The sequence below is a fragment of the Styela clava genome, chromosome 2 (assembly GCF_964204865.1).
Source record: "Styela clava chromosome 2, kaStyClav1.hap1.2, whole genome shotgun sequence".
Classification (NCBI taxonomy): domain Eukaryota; kingdom Metazoa; phylum Chordata; class Ascidiacea; order Stolidobranchia; family Styelidae; genus Styela; species Styela clava.
In genome coordinates, this window is record NC_135251.1 from 9,104,382 (window position 1) to 9,129,173 (window position 24,792).

At 31.3% G+C, this 24,792-nt stretch overlaps 2 protein-coding genes across 3 annotated transcripts in view; both read right to left on the bottom strand.

Annotated features, from left to right (window-relative positions):
* LOC120335724 (uncharacterized) overlaps nt 1-8,222 on the bottom strand; it is a 31,324-nt gene extending 23,102 nt beyond the window's left edge. For both annotated transcript variants that reach the window (XM_078110060.1, XM_078110059.1), the window contains exons 1-18: nt 8,083-8,222; nt 7,573-7,760; nt 7,290-7,430; nt 6,697-6,852; nt 6,234-6,314; nt 5,736-5,961; nt 5,221-5,405; nt 4,746-4,817; nt 4,466-4,660; nt 3,629-3,709; nt 3,202-3,420; nt 2,862-2,933; nt 2,430-2,501; nt 2,150-2,344; nt 1,316-1,390; nt 889-1,107; nt 549-620; nt 230-421 (exon numbers count right to left, since the gene is read on the bottom strand). In XM_078110060.1, the coding sequence (XP_077966186.1) occupies nt 230-421; nt 549-620; nt 889-1,107; nt 1,316-1,390; nt 2,150-2,344; nt 2,430-2,501; nt 2,862-2,933; nt 3,202-3,420; nt 3,629-3,709; nt 4,466-4,660; nt 4,746-4,817; nt 5,221-5,405; nt 5,736-5,961; nt 6,234-6,314; nt 6,697-6,852; nt 7,290-7,430; nt 7,573-7,758 (2,439 nt within the window). In that variant the 5' untranslated portion in view covers nt 7,759-7,760; nt 8,083-8,222. The remainder of the gene's footprint in view (nt 1-229; nt 422-548; nt 621-888; nt 1,108-1,315; nt 1,391-2,149; nt 2,345-2,429; nt 2,502-2,861; nt 2,934-3,201; nt 3,421-3,628; nt 3,710-4,465; nt 4,661-4,745; nt 4,818-5,220; nt 5,406-5,735; nt 5,962-6,233; nt 6,315-6,696; nt 6,853-7,289; nt 7,431-7,572; nt 7,761-8,082) is intronic.
* LOC120336037 (atlastin-2-like) lies at nt 8,221-23,316 on the bottom strand. The gene is made up of 15 exons (XM_078110062.1): nt 23,170-23,316; nt 18,724-18,855; nt 17,370-17,569; nt 16,808-16,945; nt 16,433-16,588; nt 13,927-13,998; nt 13,592-13,817; nt 12,968-13,152; nt 12,603-12,674; nt 11,972-12,163; nt 11,632-11,703; nt 10,919-11,131; nt 10,309-10,377; nt 9,935-10,014; nt 8,221-9,843 (listed from the first exon to the last, which is right to left on the bottom strand). The coding sequence occupies exons 2-14, from the start codon at nt 18,809-18,811 to the stop codon at nt 9,949-9,951; spliced, it is 1,749 nt and encodes a 582-aa protein (XP_077966188.1). The 5' UTR covers nt 18,812-18,855; nt 23,170-23,316; the 3' UTR covers nt 8,221-9,843; nt 9,935-9,948.
* Between the last annotated feature and the right edge of the window lie 1,476 nt (nt 23,317-24,792).

Sequence of the window (24,792 nt, forward strand, 5' to 3'; positions counted from 1 at the left end):
GAGAAGCACTGGATTGAACAATATGTCTGAAACAGGAAAGTGATATACGATGGTTCAAATTAGGGTAAAGTAATAGATTCAGATTGAGGTTCAGATAATTTATTTGTATATTTGTGTTTCTTTACGTTAAAATTAATTTGAAAACTCAAACATAATCGAAATTTACAATGAGATTTTAAAAATGACATGTATGTAGAAAAACAAATATTAATTTCCTAATTTTCAATACCTTGTTGTTTTCATTAAAACGCTTCACATGATCTGTAAAGTACTGTTCCATGTTTCTAGACAATTTTTCACGAGTATTTTTCACTGTAGCAACGTCATCATATTTCCTGGTTAGTGAATCATACTGTCTCAAGCCTTTTTTGTACTCGGTCTTTTGAAGATTTTCAATGTCCATGCAGTATTCGTTTGCATACTTAAAAAAATATAAAATATTTCAAAAATTTAGGATTTAGAGATTTGTCTACGTTTGTTAATTATTTCTTTTTCGATTTTTTTTAGTATTTTTTTAGAATTTTTGAAGCACCAAGCAAAACACTTACCTGAGAAAACGTTTCTTGAAACTTGGACAAAACGTCACTTGCTTTTTCGTTGATACTAAGTTTATCAATTCGCTGAAAAATATGGAGACATGTATGTTAATGTATTTTCAACAAATATGTAACTATGATGTATTGTAAATATGTGATTCGATTAAAAATCATCAATCTTTTTCAAAGGTGATGCCGAGTTTGCGCAAATATATACTTGTGCAATTTAGTTACACATTTTCACCCACGCCGATAGTAAAATGCCCCAATGCGGCGGAGTCGAGTTATTAGGTTAATCCATGCTGACAAGATCCGAGCTAGAATAAATTGATATTTTAATAATGCATCATACCTTTTCCAATTCTTTCTTTTCTTCCGCGTATAATCTTCTCTTTTCAAATATTTTGTAATTAGTAGATAAACGTTGTTCTAAAGCTTTCCGTTTGTTTTTGATCACACTCGGCATCACTCGTAGCCAGTCTTTAGTTTGCCTATCAAATTCCAGCAATATGGAATCACTCAATGTCTTGTTTATTCTTTCAAGATCCTTTTTCGAGAGTTTCGTGAGATCCTGAATTGAAAACTTACTTTATAGCACTGTTTATCCTTGATTAAAGGTTATTGGATAACACGACATTACTAATGAGTTATCAGATGGTGTTTATACCGCGTATTAAATGTATTATGCATTATTTTGTGTCACTCAGTGACAATAGATTAAAAATAACATCAAGAATATCATAAAATTTTAATTGGCAATCGCCATATTCGCTACTCACATGTTCTCCCATTGTTCCTATGTACTGAGTTACCATGGCGGATGATAAGTTATTGATTTCTTCTATTACTTTGGACTGTATTACAACAGAAATTTTTTTATTCAAAATCAAATGATTTTAATCATCATTAATAAATAAATCTTGAAAAACCACTGATATTTATAAAAAGTATATTATTCTTTATATTTGGGACTGTGAAATGAAATAAATAGAAATACCAAGGCTATGTATTGGCAGTCATTCAAGCGTATGTTTCCAATATTTTGGAAATACCCAATGTTTCTTTTTGACATTTTCTAACCAATTTGTTACAACTTGGGCGATCGGGTAGGTATGAATTTAAAACAAATTTCTCTTCCCAAACAATGTTTAACCCCAAGATCGGGGCTTACGCTTTGACCAAAGTCTAAAGAAAAATCGAATCAAAGGTCGGTATTTGAAATCTAATCTTGGCAATATTGATTCAATAGAGAAACTGTCAAAAACATTCTGTTGTATTCCACTCAACTTACAGAAATGGTATGATAAATTGAAAAAAAAATTATTTTTTTTTATAAATTCATTTTAGAAACCATTCTAAATATTACGCCTGATACAAGATAGAATAGAACAAAGTTTTTTGAATACGTATTCAGTTTCGGGTACGGTATCAACAATCATCATGTGAGCTCACAATGCCACACGTGTTTTCAAAAGTAGATCTGTATGTTGTATTACCATAGTAAATATATAAAAAAACAATCAAAATAAAAAATTAAAAAATACATAACATAGTCGATTCACTAGAACCTTTTTTCTAAGATAAAAAAAAGTAATGAAAATCGAATTTAGCACCTTTCTTGTTTCATTCTCCTGCTCCACAATTCTATAATAATCTTCACATTCTTTTATTGCATGTTGATGTGCTTTATCTCTGTCACTCTCTTCTCCCAATGTTGATATTTCATAAAATGTTATCGTGGCTTCGCCAACTGCATTATCGTGAAATTCACGGAGAACATCGGTGTCGGCAATTTCTTCGTGAACAATCTAAAAACGAGGTAACAGTTAACAATTGCATTACTATTTTTATATATTATTGGTTCCCAATTGGATTATCAGACATTTCTATTACCTCTGTCATCACTTCTTTGTATCTGCGTACAGCTCTTTGAACAGCTTCATCATTATTAGCTCGAACTGTGTTCTGAAAGATTACAAATTTTGCAATATTTATAGTTTCATTTATTTGCTGAGTTTGAATTACATTACAGAAGTACTATGCACGACGTTATAAACACTTGATTACCTTTATGTATTAATTTGAATTGAAAAGATGACAGATAAAAACGACCATTCGGTTATAATAGAGTGTTGTTTGAATTTATTTATTTATTATTATTGAAGATTTTCAATGTCCATGCAGTAAGCGTTTGCATACTTGAAAAAATATAAAATGTTCCAAAAATTTAGGATTTAGAGATTTGTCTACGTTTGTTATTTATTTCTTTTTCGATTTTTTTTAGTATTTTTTTTAAATTTCTGAAGCACCAAGCAAAACACTTACCTGAGAAAACGTTTCTTGAAACTTGGACAAAACGTCACTTGCTTTTTCGTTGATATTAAGTTTATCAATTCGCTGAAAAATATGGAGACATGTATGTTAATGTATTTTCAACAAATATGTAACTATGATGTATTGTAAATATGTGATTCGATTAAAAATCATCAATCTTTTTCAAAGGTGATGCCGAGTTTGCGCAAATATATACTTGTGCAATTTAGTTACACATTTTCACCCACGCCGATAGTAAAATGCCCCAATGCGGCGGAGTCGAGTAATTAGGTTAATCTATGCTGACAAGATTCGAGCTAGAATAAATTGATATTTTAATAACGCATCATACCTTTTCCAATTCTTTCTTTTCTTCCGCGTATAATCTTCTCTTTTCAAATATTTTGTAATTAGTAGATAAACGTTGTTCTAAATCTTTCCGTTTGTTTTTGATCACACTCGGCATCACTCGTATCCAGTCTTTAGTTTGCCTATCAAATTCCAGCACTATTGAATCACTCAATGTCTTGTTTATTCTTTCAAGATCCTTTTTCGAGAGTTTCGTGAGATCCTGAATTGAAAACTTACTTTATAGCAATGTTTATCCTTGATTAAAGGTTATTAGATAACACGACATTACTAATGAGTTATCAGATGGTGTTTATACCGCGTATTAAATGTATTATGCATTATTTTGTGTCACTCAGTGACAATAGATTAAAAATAACATCAAGAATATCATAAAATTTTAATTGGCAATCGCCATATTCGCTACTCACATGTTCTCTCATTGTTTCTATGTACTGAGTTTCCGTGGCGGATGATAAGTTGTTGATTTCTTCTATTACTTTGGAGTTGGACTGTATTACAACAGAAATTTTTTTATTCAAAATCAAATGATTTTAATCATCAATAATAAATAAATCTTGATAAACCACTGATATTTATAAAAAGTATATTATTCTTTATATTTGTGACTGTGAAATGAAATAAATAGAAATACCAAGGCTATGTATTGGCAGTCATTCAAGCGTATGTTTCTAATATTTTGGAAATACCCAATGTTTCTTTTTGACATTTTCTAACCAATTTGTTACAACTTGGGCGATCGGGTAGGTATGAATTTAAAACAAATTTCCCTTCCCAAACAATGTTTAACCCCAAGATCGGGGCTTACGCTTTGACCAAAGTCTAAAGAAAAATCAAATCAAAGGTCGGTATTTGAAATCTAATCTTGGCAATATTGATTCAATAGAGAAACTGTCAAAAACATTCTGTCGTATTCCACTCAACTTACAGAAATGGTATGATAAATTGAAAAAAAAATTATTTTTTTTATAAATTCATTTTAGAAACCATTCTAAATATTACGCCTGATACAAGATAGAATAGAACAAAGTTTTTTGAATACGTATTCAGTTTCGGGTACGGTATCAACAATCATCATGTGACCTCACAATGCCACACGTTTTTTCAAAAGTAGATCTGTATGTTGTATTACCATAGTAAATACATAAAAAAACAATCAAAATAAAAAATTAAAAAATACATAACATAGTCGATTCACTAGAACCTTTTTTCTAAGATAAAAAAGTAATGAAAATTGAATTTAGCACCTTTCTTGTTTCATTCTCCTGCTCCACAATTCTATAATAATCTTCACATTCTTTTATTGCATGTTGATGTGCTTTATCTCTGTCACTCTCTTCTCCCAATGTTGATATTTCATAAAATGTTATCGTGGCTTCGCCAACTGCATTATCGTGAAATTCACGGAGAACATCGGTGTCGGCAATTTCTTCGTGAACAAGCTAAAAACGCGGTAACAGTTAACAATTGCATTACTATTTTTATATATTATTGGTTCCCAATTGGATTATCAGACATTTCTATTACCTCTGTCATCACTTCTTTGTATCTGCGTACAGCTCTTTGAACAGCTTCATCATTATAAGCTCGAACTGTGTTCTGAAAGATTACAAATTTTGCAATATTTATAGTTTCATTTATTTGCTGAGTTTGAATTACATTACAGAAGTACTATGCACGACGTTATAAACACTTGATTACCTTTATGTATTAATTTGTATTGCAAAGATGACAGATAAAAACGACCATTCGGTTATAATAGAGTGTTGTTTGAATTTATTTATCTTTGGAACAAAACATTTACTATTAATCGATTACTAGTGATATTCTAAAAACTTAGCTCAAGGCAAATGCAAAGTGGTAAACAGCATCATTACAGTTGATTGCTTTGATTCAATCTGTAAAGTTTAAAATGTTTTTTCCATATTTTGGATTAATTACATTCTCTTTAACGGCTTTCGATTGTGTTGTAAATCATATATTTATTTACTGTAATGCATACTTCGAGCATTGTTCCGATTTCTGGAAGTTTTCTATCTCTAAATGATTTACTGACTGCTGCAAGAAGATTCGTCAACGCACTTGCAGAGATAGGCTTTCCAAACATTTGTTTCGAAATCAGATTCCTTGGATGCAATGCGGTCTCAGTGAGTTGCATTGTGTACTCACGGAAAATGGGTTTAATATCTTTTTAAAAAAAAAAATTATTATAAGGAATTACTAGGAGCATGACTGATAAAAATAATATTATATACCTCTGATAATTAACTGTTTTAACGGGTACTATTCTCAAATTTCTTTGAAATTATTGTTTCTTTATTACTAAATATGCTTCATGTTATCTATTCTATAGCAAATAGAATAAGAAAATATGCATTTTTTTAGACATGTGGCACACATACAGCTGTATTATACCGTTAAGCCACTACGTTTGTTATTCATGACATTATAAATAGCAAATGGTATTAAATAAAGGTTTTATTAAATACAACCCTACATAGCAAGTAGAAATCCCACCTGCATTTGTAAGGGTAGACTTTTCTCCTTTGTAAACTCCTTTTCCTGGTGGCGGCATGAGAAAACCTTTGACTTCGTTAAAAGCGCGATGCCCTGACTCTTTCACTTGATTCACGGTTTTTGATTTTGATTTGACTTTTAATATTCTATCCAAGTACTCGTCACCTCCATTCCCATATTGGTATTCATCATCATTAACCCAGTCTCGTATCAAAAATGTCAATTTCTATCAAAAAAAATCACAAAGTTTAACAATAACTTAGTCTTGTTCCATATCAAAGATATCATGTTAATACTACAATATGGTAATGAACAGTGTGTAGTGTACTAAACTACAAAGACGTATATGGAATTCTAACGTTGTTTTGCTCATCGTTATATCGCCATATCATGTAACATTTTCTATAGTAATTTTGGTGGTGTGTGATAACGCCTGAGCAGAAAAATATTATAGAGCAAAGTAGGGTAATGAAAAATATGTTTATAATTTATAAAGACCTGAAACGTTGTTTTTTGTTTTCCTCTTTCATCTCTTCCTTCCTGGAGGCCAACAGCGACACAGGCGTATTCTACAGAAAGCTGAAAATTTACAGACATTGCAATAACTTTGCAATGTAATGACAAAAAAATGACATATTAAATCTGAATTAGCAACAGGTTTATAGGCCATGATCCATTGACTGAACGGATATTGCGTACAGATGTTTGTAAAAATTATATTCAATCAAGTAGATCAGGTAAATAGCTACTGGTAGATAGTAAGAAGGTAAGTAGTTCATCATGTTATCTTATTGCCTCGCAACTCATAGCGTCTCTCGGATTTCAAGTCAGTGAATACTAGACAACGAAAAGTTGTGCAAATTTCTGGACAACCATTTCTATAAGGTTCAAAATATCGAAAGCCACACAGGATCTTCTAATTTAATTCTGTTTAACTGAAGCACAATTTACTTTAATTTACCTGCAAATGTTCCAGATCTCTTTCCTGGAGCCGGTTTTGAATGTTCAGAATCTGATGCGAGCAAAGTAAAGTGCTGATTGACATGATCTTAGCATTAGTGTCTGGCGTGTTATTATTGTCAAACAGACCTTGAGTGTACACAATCATCACCGAAATCTGTTCAAAAATGATCAAATGAAAAAATAAAACAAATTTGCTTGAAAAATAACATTTTCAACTTGGTCATGCAAAAATGTAGTTTAATTCATTGTTATACATGCAGTCTTAGAAAATTGAAAAAGTGGTAAAGCTAAAGAGGATATTAAAACTGTGTCTTTCAATGGCTATAGATACAGAATCAGGTTTCGGTCGGGATTTTAAGTTATCCGACATTGTTAAGTGGATTAATCCTTAACATGCTCAGGCATAGAAATTCAAGGTGAATTTGAATTTTCTAAATTATAGATATTCCAGTGGGAGTGGTTCAAAGTGTATAACACTTTAAAGCAATTAAATATAACCTGCTCATTTAATGACAAAAAACTATCAATTTTTATTAACCCTCTACTAAAAATGTGTGATAAAACAATTTATTATTTTAAATGATAATCTACCTTTTTTCCATTTTCCAAAGGAACGTCAAATATCTCTGGCCAAACATTGATTCCATTTCTATGAGGATGTGAACCTCGTTTCCAATCAAATCCATCTTGTAATTTTTTATCATCAGATCCTAGCCAATTGCTATTTTCCCACTTGAAAATGATTAAAATTAATAAAAGTGAAACTTTTGCAGTTTTTTCTTTACTACATGGGTAAATTTATTTTTTTTAATCTCAATTTTGCAAAACATTTTGTGATAGTCTTCTTATAGTGAACGTACGTATTTGCACTCACCCCGTGTTCACGAAGATATCGGATAAAAAAGTTCAGCATGAAGGATTTTCCAGTTCTGTATGAACCAGCGACAGAAATGATTGATAGATCTTTATCTTTAAGTGACCCGAATATTTCAACCAGTTTATCATTATCAACAATAAATTTTCCCTGATCTGTTATTCGGGCAATAGCTACGGGTTCCATTTCTGTATGAAATAAAGTGAGTATGGTTAACTAAAAAAATTAGTGAGCTTAAATATTGTAAATGATAGAGTTATATGGGAAGCCTATGAAAGAAAATGGAGAATATTAGCAATATAATATCATTTAAGCATTCATCAGCTAAGTGCCATTGAGCTTGCCCAAAGACACATATGTAAAGCAAAAAATCTTTTCATGCAGCTTTTGATAGCTGTAGATATTTGTATTTATCGAACATCAGCAATCATATCTTAGAATTGAAATTAGTCGAATTTGTTAGGTAATTGTAAGAGATGATTGTGGTGATTTTATTCTGAAATTACATACCTATTGAAATCAAAAACGGAAGTTTGCAAAGTCGTAGAATTTGATCAAACGCCTGGTTGTACTTAACGTCAACTGAATGTTCACCAATCAAAAAAACTTCTAACCATTACTAGAATATATGAAAAGTAAACCTGGAAACTGAAAACAATAATACAAGTTAGATTGCAATGAATATCGCATAATCAGAGTATTGCGTAATACTTTACTACATAACTGTGACCAATTTAACCTATGTTTGGAGAAAAAAATTGAACATCAACTATACAGATGCTATGATTTTTAAACTCATGTGAAATGTTGGAAAATATGCTATGAATTATATAAATTGAAATAGAAGTTATGTTTAATGAAAACGGTGCTCCCGTAGTATGTGTACCAGGTTGGGATTAGGCCTTAAGTTTATTCCGATTTTCCTTGTTTTAGTTCTATTACTAGTCTGGACTGTCTGTGTTAGCCAAGTGAATATACCTCCTGTCCATGGGTTTCAGTCCCTTTACACAAATTGATTTAAAATAGGTGAACGAAATTAGTTATCTCCATATTGGTACCTGTACAACTGGAGCGCCGTAAAAACAATATACAAAAAGTATAAATGGAAAAAATATGTTTTTAAAGTTGAGCTTATGCACGAATTGTAGTTTTAAAGTATACATATTTATGTATATAAAGTCTTATAAAATACAATCAGCGCAAAATAATAAAATTAGTTTTAACTTAAAAGATAAAGTAAAATGAGCTGCATTCAGATGTAAAGCTGCCGAATAGAATGAACGAATTTGTATAAAAGCCGACAACATGGGGCCAGTGAGAAGAGTAATAAATCTTGCAATTTTGACACCACTGATTTAACGATCCATAATTTGAAAGAAATGTTTATCATTTTTCCCGAAATGAGAATAATTGGGTAGGCAATGCCAAATTCAGAATTAAAATATTTAACCGTTTCCGAATAGCATAGCTACTTAATTATTAGTGACCGCTGTTTGGGGGAGAAATAATTTAATCTCCAAAGTAAAATTTAATAATATAAAGTGCACGAACAATGATAGATAGAAAAAAATGTAGCAAATGACTTGATCAAAAATTTAGCTCAATATTTTGTCTAAGTGTTGCATGGTATATTTACAGATGTAAAAATTAGGTGTATTTTTTCGAAACGTTCAACATTTGTAACTACAAAAAATTATCAGCTCATGACATTCAATTGATTATAGGCTTCCATATGTTATCGTCGGACTTCTATCCAGAAAACAATAACTCTAAACCGGAAGTTTTTCTAGTTTTGTAGCACACATTATATCTGTTTTACTGCTGTTATGACCTTAACTGCATATATGCTTACGTCAATCGGGATTTGTTAACACGTAGTTTATATGTCTATATTTCTTTATAGTGTCTGTTGTTTTTTACACTTCAGTGATTGCTGGTATTATCGCTCAGGTATTCTTTTTATTTGTATTTTAGTGTGTGCTCCTGACCTTGCTTTAAAAAGGGGCGCGTGTGATAGAGAACCAATAGAAAGCAAATTAGATAGACGCTTCAGCGCTTGTAGGAATGTTAAATGCGCAAAACGGGTAAACTACCTGTTACGTGCACCTATATGAGATTGTTTAGGGCTTAAACTTGTAGAATTTAGTTGTTTAAAATTATCTGTTTGAAATTATAACATATATATATTGTTTATTCTCATATCATCTTGGTGAGCAGTATCCACATAAATGGAAGAGAAAGTTCGACCACTTCGTGCGTCGTGGAGTTGAACTGAAATTATATATATATGCTTGCATTAACATTACCAAAGAAGAAAAGTCACTGTAACACTAGACTAAAATAGAGTTATATATATACATACCGCTTCATTTTTTTCTATAAATTCCGATTAAATTGATGTTTTATGTGTCTTTCCCACTCTGCCAGGTCACTTTGATAATACTGTGTATTAACAAAAAATTACACGTGTGATAATAACTATGATAATAACAACTCAACGTCTATTAAGTTACAGTGGTGGACTGTAAGTAACCCCCGAGTCGCAAGCCAAGTCGATTAGCGGGCCATTCAATTTGCAAGTGCGAACCCAAAATCGCGTCTATCACTGAGCCTTGTCTCTCTGGCGGTTTGTTGATGACGTGCCCGAGTCCCCCCCCCCCCCCCCCCCCCCCTTTATCACGTGATCAGCCTCAGATAATCGAATATATTTTGTCTTAATGAATAACCGAAACTTACCCCACAAATCGATTGTAAAAATTCTTCTACCGTCTGTTCATGTTCATTAAAAGTCAATTCTTGTTGTCGCTACAATAAAGTATAATCTAATATAAGATGTGTTTCAAAGTCAAGATATAAAATAAGATTTATTCTCAGATTTTGCTGGGCTTACTGGAATAAAGTGGCCACATGGGCTGTTTTGCTAAATGGCATTGGTTGTAGAGGCGACATTTTTGTTGTTAAAAAATTGGATTTCAATGTGAGTAAAAGAAAAATCGATTTTAAAATTTAAAATTTTTTTCAGTACTCGGTGGATTTTCAACAGAAAGGTTTCTATTTTATTGAATTCACGAGAACATTGTCGCCAAGCGTGGCCACCTACGACGTGGGCTTTGTGGTCGTTGGCCTTTTTTTTCGTGCCATTACATTTGAGCATCTTTTTTTTTATCTTTATTTCTTATTTTAAACGAGTTATGATAGCGGTTAACGGGAACCCATTACTCCAGTCCACGTATTTCATATGTATACTTGGTACTGATACTGATTTTTAATATCAGATTAAAGATTATTTACGGATATTGTTTCCTAGAATAAATGTTATCTGTAAATGATTGGTAGGGTATATCACCCTTTTCAGGTCGAGGTTTCTCTGATTCTCCAATTGAAACTCGTGATATTTTTGTTTTATTTTGTTTTCAAGATCCTTATCATATTTCAAGATCTGATCATGATCAGAATTTAAAGATGCAACTTCACGTCGTAGTAATTGCGGAGCTGCTTCACGATGCTTGTCATGAAACATTTGAAGCTCGCGATGAGACAATGCTTCATCTCTGAAATCCTGAAATAATATAATTTGTACTATTATATTATAAATATTTAATTCTATTCCACGAGATGGCACTAGATCTGAATTGCTAATCAATTGTTTTGTATGTCAGTAAAATCGTACAAATAAAATGTTTGCACTCAAGCGCATATGTGTTTAGTGAACGGATAATACATCGGAGTCATGCAATTTATTTTCGCCAAAATAGATAGAATAATTTGAAAACAAAAATAAATAGAAATAGGGTGCAACATGAAACATTAATGTTTTTAGTTTAGTATCTATTTCCCAAACTGGCTTTCAAAACCGTGTATCAGCGTATCGCATTTTGAAACCTACAGGATTATTTGGATTAAATTTCTGCACTCTGAAATGACATATTGTACTTATCAGATTACCCTGGCTCCTAAAAAACTGTTACGATTTAATTGATGTGTCAACATTATTTGCAAATATGAAAAAAATAGTAAAAGATAATATAAAATTCCAAGGGAGTTCTACTAAGAAGATACCTTGTTCATGTTACTTTGATAGTCAGACAGACATCTTTCTTTAGCCCCTGACACGACCTCAGTTTGTTTTCTCTGCAAACAGTGAGATAAATAACATGAACAAACTGCAATGAATAAGGGAAACGTATTTAGCTTTTTAACGTTGTTTGCAACGACCAACATGCCAAAGGTATAAAATTTTGATTAGTGGTGTGTAAAAAGATTTCAGAATGAAGTCACAATAAAGTAGTGGTTAGGATAATAGAAAAGTGGTGCAAAAGTGTTATCTCGTGTATTTTAATCGTTGGCTCAATGTTGAGTTCAAAGCACTATGTTTTTCGGAATGTTGTTTTTATCTTACCAATAAACTTGAATTTCGAATCTTCATCTCTGACAAATACTCATTGCAGGTTAATTCAGTTTGTCTCAAATAATTGATTTCGATATCATCACTTCCGAATGTTGCATTTTGTTGAAAATTTCGTTTTGCGTTTTTTATTGCTTTCTCGTGATAATTTTCCAGTTTCCACTCCAGGATAGCTTGCTTGCAACTCTAATATACAGATTAGAATAGTATGTTAGAACAATATAACTAACCAATTGCAAATATTTAATGACTCAAGCTACAACAGACATTAGTTGGAAAAAATTTCGGGTTGCATAGGCCTAAACTAAACAAAGTGAAAAACAAAATTTGGAACAGCGTTGTAGGGACCGTTCTTCAATTTTCAATTAATAAATATTTCAAATGTATTGTCCTGGTATATGCCGAGAAACACAATATTCGTGAGCATTCCCTTTTTCCACGAGGTGAATAAATTGAATAGGCAATGCGCACCGGAAAAATAGTAGCTTCTTACTTTTCGTAGATTTGCATAAACACAACAGTAAAGACGATAATTAAGTAAAACTATCAATATGCTCACCGCATGTCCAATAATATCGTGCTAAGATTTATTGGGGGATAAAACCGAATTAAGGCCCTAACTTACCTTTTCAATTTCAACTTTATACTTCTCAATAGATGCCTGCATTACTTTTGTGCTGAATGAATGAGCAGCTTCCTGTGTGATAAAAATAAGTATAAAAAATTCACATTTGGAGAAAAATATCAATATCAAACTATATCAATGTAGATGGAAAATTCATTTGTATAAATTCTGAAATCAACGCAATATTTTTTCTACGTAAAATATCTAATGGTTTAAAACTGTAAAATATGAATTCAAATTTTTTTCTCATTCTAGTAGATAAGCTTCTTCTGAAGATTTTTAACCCAAATAGTCAATCCAACTAGTCACGTTTTCATCAAGACAAAGATTCATTTAAATATACAACATTGAAACCATTTAATCACCTCATATAATGTCCTGATTTCTGGCAGTTGTCCCTGATTAAAGCAATGACTAACTGTAGACATCAGTTCAAGTATTTGATTTCCAGTCAACGTTTCATCTTCAAGTTTTTTGATGACAAGATTTTTTGGATGTAAAACTTTTGTGGCAAGTTCCTGAACCATGGTCATGAAGTCTTCATCAAGGTCTATTTAAATAATAAACAAAAGATAAAGATACAGGAACAGGAATATGCAAAATTCTGGTATATGTATATTAAACGGGTGATAGATCACAGTCAACCGAGTTTAATGGCTGAACAGCTTTATGAAAAATAATTTTTGAAAAGTTCGAAGGAACATATTCAATTAAAATAAATAAAAATAGATTAGATGACCATTTTGCCCCAACCATGTATGAAATTTGTTCAAATAAAATTAAAGTTAGATTAAATTTGAATAAGATTATACTTACTATTCATTTATCTTTGTAAATATGAAGTGAAGCATATTTAATGAGCCCAAAATTAAATTATTAATTTTATTTGTCAACTTGAACAGCCTATTTCACGTCACTACAATAAAAAACTGCTACTTAATAATTTAAATTTCAAAGATTTTGAAAATAATGAAACATTTAAGTCAAACCTTCATTTGTAACATTTATTTTAATTTTGGTCAGCACATCATCTCCTGGATGAGGCATCAGGAAACATTGAACGTTACTAAAAACTTCTCGTGCTGATTTTTTCACGTTGTTTACTTCAGTTGATCTCGATGTTCGATTCAAAATTCCATCGAGATAATCCATGCCGCCATCACCATATTTGTGCTCGAATTCATATTGCCAGTCACGAACAAGGAAAGACAAAGTCTACAAGAGGAGACAACGTAGTGTTCATCTTTACAATGAATGGAATTCTATAGAAAAAGTCAATTGACTACACTATTTGGCTGCAATTGATATTAATGAAACTTCATACCTGAAATGGCTTATTGCAAACAATTTCTTTCCTTACGTCTCTTGTCGCAGCTTTTGCGTGATTACTGCATAACTAAAACGTATAAAACAAAATTATTGCATGTGATTAATTCCAGCGTGGTATTTTATCACATCTAGGATTGTTTCGTTAAATATCATTGTTTCTGATGTTGCTACAAGTAATCTTTTGGTAAAATATTACAAACAGTAGAACAACGCTAAAATAATGAGACTCGAAGTCCAAAACAAAGTCTTTTGCAATACCGATACCGTAGTTTTCCCGTTTCTGACTGACCATTGCTATGATCGGGAACGCAAACGTGGAACGCCACACCACACAGTGCTTATTTTTAAATTTCGATGAGATCATTACAAACCAAAACCAATACCATAAATCCTCAAAGAAGTTTTAAAATAACTAAAATCAATAGTCTTTCAGCTATAACAATAATCTTAAAACATTGAAAATAGGTTCAGTATTTTGGGGGAAAATCAATTACTGAATACACTAATAACAACATCATCAACAGCAAATATTCGCAAAAAAAAACATTTATGGGTGTATTTCGTGTCCAATATTTATCAAAAACTTCCCGCCAAATCAATCTGAGTCTTCGGAAATCATGCTGAAATTATGATTTAAATAAATGTCATTAGTATTACATATTGGTAATACGTTTTGTTTAACGTTTGGATATTATTGCTTTGAATTCTACCTTGCTTCATTTGTGTATCGCTACTCAAAACTTGTGTTTTGTGTTAAAGGTAGGTTTAAGAATATTTACAATACATATAAAAAAGTTGACATAATTTTGTGTTTTAGTAAAATTATCCTGAACTGGTTGCATTTAAAAGAATGTTAAATATGATTATACTCAGCGATTTCATTTAATATTATGGTTGACTCGTGGTATCGTTGTTTCATGAGTGCTATACAGATTTTTGATTATACACAAAATAAACTTTACCAGACCATTTCAAGAATACCACGTGCATAAGATGTTGTTGTCTACTTACTTAGAAAAAAAAAACTTGTTGAAACCAAATCTCCTTGGCACGTTAAAAAAAAAATATGTGTTGTTCTGCAAAATAAATATTACCCATCCATGATGGATGGTTGGAATCTTTGTCCAAACTGTTTGTATTTACTATGGGTTCCAAGAACGCCATGATCAATGGAACATAAACAGTACGCGCATACAGTATAATGCATTGACGAAATGGGAAATTCCAACAACTTTTTGTCTTAGATTATATTCGAACAAGGCCACGTAATAGACATATAGCCTACATGATTCAATTATGAATTACCTAAACACAACGCGGCAATAATCTCGCTAAACTTTGCATTTTCAACCTAGTTCAGGTAATTTTTGTTTAAGAAAATTGTGTTTAGATTATTGCTTTCTTATTTTCAGAAATATATAGAATTTGTTTCCCTCCTTTTTTTTTATAAACAATGCCGATAGAATATGGTGATCCAATTGTATGTTAAATACTTGTATCAGTCGTTTATATTAATAAAACCAAATAACGTTCGTGATATAAGTTTATACAAAAATTTGGTCCGTATATCTTAAAGTAAGCGCCTGAGCTAGGGCTCTATATTTGATATTGCGTATTGCACTTCGTTAAGGATATCACATTTTGAAGATGTTGATCTTTGCATTTTAAAAACATACATTTCTAAAGCAAATCACATTGACAAGTTTTAAAAAAATTGTGTTGTTGTGCTATCTAAAAAATATCCCTTCCGTGATGGATGATTGGAATTTAGTCGAAAATGCTTGTTTTTACCACAGGTTTCAAGAACCAGTGAACCATGAGGCATACAAACCGCAGACAGTAGATCGGCTTGACGAAATGTTGCATAACGTCGTAAATGGCGAATTCCGGTTACTTTTTTCAACTTACATTAAATTAAGACAAAGACCACATAAAATACATACATGATTCAATTATGTGTCATGTTCACCTGAACGCAGTATTAACCTCGCGAAACATTACTATCTTAACTTAGTTATAGCTGGCACTTTTTGATTAAGGAAATTGTATTTAGACCATTCCGATCTCATTTACAAAAAATACATGACATATTTCACTTTTTTAATAAACAGTGCTAATGAAACAAGCTAATCCAATCGTATGGTAAATACTCGTCTCAGTCGTTTATATTGAAAATTCGTGAGAGCCATTTTAAGCTTGATCGCAGCGCATGCGTGCAAACACTCGAGATACGGATAGAATGTCTATGCAATATTTATAGTTAAACAACAATAAAGAAGGTTAAAGTTGAACCTAAAAACATAAAATTTGCTGGAAAATTTGTTGGAAAATTCGGAAATCACATTGCTGCAATTATGCTTAAAGGCTCCCATAAATTGCCAATTAAAAATATAAGTGTGTTCTCGCTAGTTTTCATTAATATGAACGACTGAGATAAGTATTTGACAATCAGTCTTACAAATTCGAGGTCGTGCATAAATTAAATAAAAACATTAACAAACCTGCAAATGCTCCAGATCTCTTTCTTCAATTCTGTTCATAATATTTAGTATTTGGTGTGAACTCAGCAAAGTGCTGACTGATAAAATTCTTGCATTTGTGTCCGATCCTGTATCTGTATCAAACAATCCTTGTGTATCCATTAAAAGAACAACAACCTGTTATTGAATAAAACAGAAAATATTCAGGTGATTACTTTTATCGTCTCAAAAGAAAAGAATTTTACAATTAGGTCAATTCAAACAAAGATCTTCTCTTCTCTTACATTAAATTGTTCAATTTTTCGATGAATAGACACTTTCAATTTTATTTTATATCATTTGGTCGTATTAAAAATGTTCTTCTGTTAAATATTACATGACGGAAATATTACATACGTCATTTCCGCAATCTTCTACAACAAAAATTTCCGGCCACATTAATATTCCTTTCGTATGCGCTTCTGTTCTTTTTTCCCAATCAATTCCATCTGTAACTTTGGTTGATTCATCTCCAATCCAATCACACTTTTTCCACTAAAAATAAAGAGTTGAAAATGATAGCAGCTTTTCTCTCTAATGATTAGAGTCGACTGTTATAATTGTGAGCAAAAACATTTTTTGCATTCATTTCATGCAATTGAATTTTGAAATAAATAGACGAAATGTAGCACGAAAAATAATATTTCAAAAAAATAAATAAAAGAAAACCTCACCCTTTGCAAAATAAATTAGATATTTGAGCAATTTAATTTTAACAAAAATAGGCGAAATCTAGCACGGAAAATACCTAATCGAAAAATAAATAGGAGAAAATTGGGGTTGTTATTCAAACACATAAAAATTATATCACTTCTTTATCAAAATTGACTGAGATAAAAAAATAATATTTTAAATGAAGTTGACATAAAGTACTGACTGAAAAATCAAACTAATCAAAATTTGAAAAGTAACAACCTACCCCGTTTTTTCGCAGATACCGAATGAAGAAATTCAGCAGAAACGACTTCCCTGTTCTGTATTGCCCAGCAACAGAAATGATAGATATCGGTTTATCACCTATCAGTGGGTTTGAAAGTATTCTTTTTAAGGCATCGAGATTTAATTGTAAATGACCATCTTCGTCATATGCAATGGGTATAAGCTTATGGTCTGAATTACCTGTAGAATATATTGAGTGATATTTAAATCGCTAATTGCATCGCAGATGCAGTGAAGGGAAATTGGATAGCCAGAGTCACTTCAATATGGTCAAGATATTTTTCGATCAAATCGAATAATGTTATAAACATATATAAGATATATGAAACACAAATATATTAATGACTGGGAGAAATAGTTATAATGGTACAGATAATGGTGAACTGAAAGAGTGTGATGTCTGATTTCAAACTTTAAGGCCACGCTTATGTTATATTGTTACTTCATTGTCTGTCTAGGGATCAGCGTTTCCCAAACTTTTTCGGCCACAGAACACCAAAAAATGAAAGGGTGAAATTGATAAAGAAAAACGTTGTAATTGCAGCGGTTGCCAACGAATTCGTCATGGAGAGTTGCCAAATGCACCGCGAAAACTAACAGAATTGTGTTAAACATACCTAAAATATGATTGAATATTTTACATATTTCATTTATTATAAATGTTTTATTGTACCTTCATTGAATGCTTTGTATAATTTATTTTACAGTTCTATGTCGTTTACTTTCAATTACGTAGTGTCTGCCTCTAATGTCACGTCTAATAGAGATTGTACTTGCTGCAACTTCGTAAGCTGCAGTTTATTTATCTGCTGAATCGAGTTTAGCGAACATGAGTACTTTTTTCAGCATTTCGAAGTAAAACCAGGCAGAGATGGCGAAAGAAGAGTTGACCGTATGCCTTAATCTTTAGACCTGTTTGTTTGTCTATACCTCTATAGCAAAACCAAAAGGATTGCTGCAAACTTGATAATGAATCTAACAGTCAAAAATCTAGGCCGACGGTTAACGAAAATGCCACTACCCTACCTTAGTTAGTTCGCTTTATGCCGACGTTGACGCGATATTCAACGGTCATTTGGGCGACATATTCACAATCCCTAGATCGCCATGGCGACCCATTTAGACCTATTTTTGATTTATTTTTCTCTGAACGCTCGGAGACGCTCGCGGAACACAGTTTGGGAAACGTTAGTTTAGATTGGGATACGTTAAGACACTGTGTAGAATGTAGATAGTGTTTTGAAACAAAATTAATTGATTCTGTGAAATGTCTCATTTGTTTATTTAAACAACCAAAATAATCCATTATTATTTAATTCATGTATATAACTCACTTTGTCTTCTGTCAATAGACCCCTGAGCTCTGTTAAGATCTTCTCGATTATATAACTTGCTTGAAATTGTTTTGCCAGCACATGCCATTTTCTCATATAAACATTGCAATTATCCACAAACTCAAATTGTATCTATACAGAACAAAATATTATATTTTCAAATGATTATTTAATTAACAAGATACATTTTTCAATATTATACTGCCTTTTACTTCTTCTTTTCATAAAATAAATACACAAAACATTAATTTTCTGCATTCATTTTTAAACTGAAAAAAGCATATGTATAAATAGCACACTACGATCAGAATGAAATATTCAAAGTAGGTATTTTCCCAGAAATGTCATATGGTCAATCAATCGAGATTATCTCCAATTACCTTGTTCTTGGAATATAGTAACTCGTAAGTTCCAATCCGTTATACCAATTAGAGCTTAGGATGAACAGCCATTTACTAGTGAGATTTAATTCAATAACTGTTCAGATTACAAATAAAATGTTACCATTTCATTTCTACACATATTATTTGCTACTTTCGTAAAAGTTTAGAAATAATCTAATCTAATTATCTTACAAGAAGGAGGAAAATATAACCTGACGATGCACTAGCTAATATCGGCAATAATATTTACAAATGCTCTTCTTTTAAAAATTATAAGACACACTTTTTAATGAAATAATGGGATAAATACATATGAAGAGAAGCTCTCAAAACTGTCATCATATTGCTATGCTTATAAATGTCAGGTATGGAAGTCAATATTAGGACGGAAAAATTGATATAATTACGTTAACGACTTGTAAAGGGAAATCGAACTCAAAGCATGAAATATTTCCAGATTTTTGCTGAAGCGATACTACTTCATATTAAGCACGTTGCAGATTGGAATTGATTACAACAAAGCTTGCTTTGTCTTATAACAGATATGAATAATTCAAGCCACGTAATATTTTTCCGATTGACATCGTCAAAACAAGAGTCACTAAGACTAATTAAAAAAAACTTGAATTAAAATATGAAACACGATAACATTATACTCATTGTGAAATGAAAGGACAAGTGACAAACTAAAATAATTGCATGTCAAATATTGTATACTGTCTGGATATGTAAACTAAACCAAACCAATAGTATTGGGATATCAATATATGCTATTACATGGTGAGAATTATTTTTTTCTATCTATCATCTAGTTTGGTAGAACATAACAACTTCAAGCGCATTGGATTTATTTATTCTGTATGTTAATGAAATCGCTAAAACCGACCAACTCAAAAATCCCCTAACCAATAAAACCTACTTTTACAGTATTCAGTTAATTCTTTTCTATACAATTCATCCAATATTACAAATTAAGCATGTTTTAAGAGCAAGTGAATTGTCCAGTGGAATTCTAATATTAAAAACATGAATAATGTCATAAATACAAACAGGTTTACACTACCAGTACTTACTCCCAGTAATATCGCTATACTAACTTATTGAATGTCATCATTGCAAGCATAAATATAAACACTAATTTTCATCATTTCTTACAATTGTATACATTATGCAACTGTGAAGGTAAATCCAATACACAGCTGTAAAAATTCTGTATAACTAGATAAAATGTGTAAATGAAAAACACAATACACAAAAAATGCGTTTTATAAGCATTCGGGCAATCTCTTACTTATACAAAGATTCGGATAAATCAAGTTCGTTTTCCCATTGAATTTATGCCAATATTGTAATGGTTTGTATGCTAGTAAAGCTAAGTATGAGTCAATAGTTTATTTCAAAGTTACAGTCAAATACATAAATGCCTTTTAAAAATTTACATTAGGCTTCAATTTAGGTACTTATTACGTCAAGTGATACTGTATTATTATTAGTCATTCTAAAAAATCATAAAATAATTTCAAATATTCGTTTACGTATCCCTATTATAAAATATTCAAAATGAGAATTGTGATATTATTCTTTGTCCCGATGTCCATTGAAATCGACATAGGGTAAAGCATGAGGTGTGTGAATAAAATAAGATATATTTATACATAATATTTCTTGCGTATAATGAAACGTTGTTCGGACATATATAAATATAACCAAATAATCGTCAATAAGAGAAAACACTTATACACATGAAATCGCTACCCCAATTCGCTCACTTTCAATAACTTCCCAACATTGGGTGCTATGTGCACTTACATAAAGTTTACCGATCGGAATAATACTGAAGTTTTCAATGGTCATTTGATCAAATTTTTGATAGTTTTTATACCTATTATTATTCCAAAGTTATATTTACTAAATAATTCATATATTTCAAATTACTTTGTCACATATTTCTACGAGATGTACAATTTCATCAAAGAAGTGATTCAAAAATAAAGTGGTCTCAATATACTTTTTGTTGTTATTAACGTCTCTGAACTCAACTAAATATTATTGTTCATCGGTTTGAATTCTTCCCACAAAGGAAAATTGTTAATCTATTATAATTGTTTGTTCCGTCGTGTTTTAATTTTATCAATCTTCACAACCAATAGTCACCAGAGACAAACATCCCCCCATATATAATAACCTTCGTAGCATTCGATTTTCCGTAACCTTGTTATACTATCAAACAATGTAATACCTGATGATTTACACAATTCAATTATTGACAAAAATGTTTACTTCCAAATACAAGCTAGGTTTGGCTCTTAATATTTTTCTAATGATATTATGTTAATAAATTGTTTTTTGAAGTTTAAAATTTTACCTTACGATAAGAAAATTTACATTTTATTATTTAATGTATGCACAAAAACTTTGTAAAAGCGAACAATAATACCAAATATTATCTTTCGTTAATCTACCTATAATGCTTACTATAAACTGGATTTACTTGCAATATCATGGGCTTTATTTTAAAACAAAGAGGGGTAATTAAAGACCCACATTTAAGTGTTTCCTTGAAATCGCCGCAAGACAGTGTGTGGGGGAAACAGAATAGTCAAAATGGACAATATCAGATTATATATTTATTTTGTAGAGATGTAGATAAAAATTTTATTGTTATCACTATTACAACTTGTAAATGACAATCGTGCGCAAAGCATAATTTTTTTTTAAATTTTGCCCACTTGACAGTGGATACTCCTAAGTATATTCAATTTGTGACAGGGACAGATAAATTCTGGTGAACGACATATTCTGGGTCATCGTAAAAACAACTGTTGAAAATTTTGTTTTAATATATGACGAATATTTCAATTAAAGTTCATTTTATATTTTATTTTTTTTTTATAAAAGGCAAACATGGCGAAAAATATATTAAAAATGCTTGCTGACAAGATGCTACATACAAATCACAATACGGATTAGGTTTAATTTCGTTAGCTGTGTCTTTGCTTTGTTAAACTATTAGAGATAACTTAATACATCGAGATTTTCTTCGTACCATCGTCGAAACAAGTGTCGCAAAAACAAAATACCATTTTTAAGGTGAATAACAAGGTTATACTTCGCCCAACTTCCCTTCAGAATCAGTTTGTAGCGATTTTTTTACTGTTAGTTTCAATCCCGAAAAATATAATTTGTTATAATTTTTTCGAAATACATTTCTTGAAGTGAAAAGGAATAAAATAATTCCAAATATTTGCTGACTTGCATTAATGCTGCATAAAATTTCAATGAGATTGGAATTGTTTTCGGCAGCTGCTTGGCTTTGTTTAGAAACAAAAGGGTACTTCAAGACACCGTAATAATATCCGCCCAAGCCATTGTCAAAACAAGTGTCGCAATTACAAAACAATTAAAATGGCAATTGTAGCATTTTTCTTAACCCCAGTGTCTTTCAAAAACAGCAACTGTTACGAGGAATGAAAAAACTGATAAAATATGATCATAGTAATTCTTGCGTTGCCTACTATCCGATCATGATCGAGCACCTATTCAAAAAAACCAAAAAATTTATTGAGTAAGGTTTTCCGGTGGGTCTCAGTCTCACGGGTTAGACCTAATAACAACGTATGGATACGATTGTAATAAGTATATCCGACATACAGATAATTCATGATGTGCCTTAAAAATATTATCTCAACAAACAGATTTTAATGCACGATGCTTAATTTTATTTTTAGTTTTATTATATACCCAAGTTCTAATATAGTCAGCAAAAGACGTTTTATTCACGAAAGTCGAGTATCCTCACTGATAAGGCCGTTGTTGTATGTCTGGTTGAGCATCTAACTATCCAACAATGCGTACATTTGCACAGATACCATATAATATAGTACAGCAGTAAATCCAGTAGTATTATACAACATATGAATTCGTTTTAATAGAATAATTTGCAAATTGCGTTAAGCAAAATGTCACTATTGAATATGCCTTTCTAACAAAAAGTGAATGATTCAGATCTCGTATATTTGAAAAATATTTCTCGAACAAAATTTAAAACTTAAAAATTTCTCACCTTGATATGAATCGGGTAAACCTATGGCCATCACACGAAGATAAAAAATGTTATAATATTCAACAGTTATAATCTTCTGATTTGTGGAGTGCATCAAAACCATATACTTTCTATAGCATCCTTTTGTATCAAAATTAGTTCAATACATAATCTGGTCAAACAATAAAATATTTGGAAAAATATAAGATACAAAAATGAAACAGCTAAGTATTTTCCCGCATTCCATATTAAATTTCATCACGGCCATTCTTACATATCTATATCGGTGAAGTGGAGTCAATTCTGTAATTAATTGTAATTTAGACAATCTCATCTCTAATCATTTCATTATCTCTCAATATCCCCCTCCAAAGAATAAAATCTAAAACTTTATACATTATGAATGAAATCTTGGCTATGCCAATTACCTGTACATCTCGAAATATGCTTTTCCGAATTCACAGTAAACTAACGAAAAATGCACATTATTATTGGTTCGACGTCTGTTCCATAGCGCCACTTTGAGGATTTAGTAATTCACGCCTAAGGCATAATCGAATTCCAAGAAATTAATCTTATCATCACGTGAATGGGTGAAAAAGTTTATAAGGTAAAAAAAAGGTCTTTGTGCATAGATCAGTCATGAAAATTATCTGAAATCTTTGAACAATCAAACTTATACAAGCTTTTACATCAATCTCAATTAAATTGAATAAGTTCGAAATATTCAAGTATCTTGTTGCGGCGTTTGGTATATAGCAAGGTTGCGCAAGATGTTTGCCCACCTAGAATGTTTGGCCAAGTAAGTGTGGCGTAAAAATTTGATGAACAATATTTACCGTGTTACAAAAGCAGAAATGAACATTAAGCCTCGTGCCAAAAATGAATCAAATCTGAACTTCAACAATATTCTTGAGGTATTTTATGAGTAAAACATCAAAATTTGATTTTAGTTTGGTTGTGGAAGCAACATACGGGCCAGATTGAATCAACCAACGGCCGGATTTGTCCAGCAGGCCGTAGATTGCCCATGCCAGGTATATAGGCACCAATTGCATTGAGCCAATGTTTTTTAACATATAGTTCGGGAATAAATCTTTGGTTAGCATAAAATTTGCTTTTGGTCGTTTGTTTTTTAACAAAAATCTATTACTATTACTATCTATCTATTACTATTACAATCTATTACTGCTATTATTATCTTAGTAAATTCCATTGTAAATTTAATATTTGGTATCAAATATTGCACAATGCATAAAACTTAGCAGATGCTGTAGGTGCGAATGTTGGTTGATTGATTTTGTGACAATATAAAACATAAGCATCACATACCATAGTATGTGAGCATTACATGGTTTTTGAGTTGCTTGAGAAAAAGTTTGAAACCACTGCATTAAGCAACAGTCATACTTAACACTCATCACCCAAGTTTGTAATACTTTTAACATCGTAATAGAAAATATTGCTATGTTTTAATTTCACCCCCAAATGCATATTTGATATTTGTTTCGCACGAAACCCCCGAATAATAAATTAAATTATTTCAAACCCGAACCCATACTAGAGAATTTAACATCTTGTTATTATAAAGCGTGGCGGCGATGTCCTCGCATTTTTTTTTGTTAGTGGCGGAGGCTTTCTACA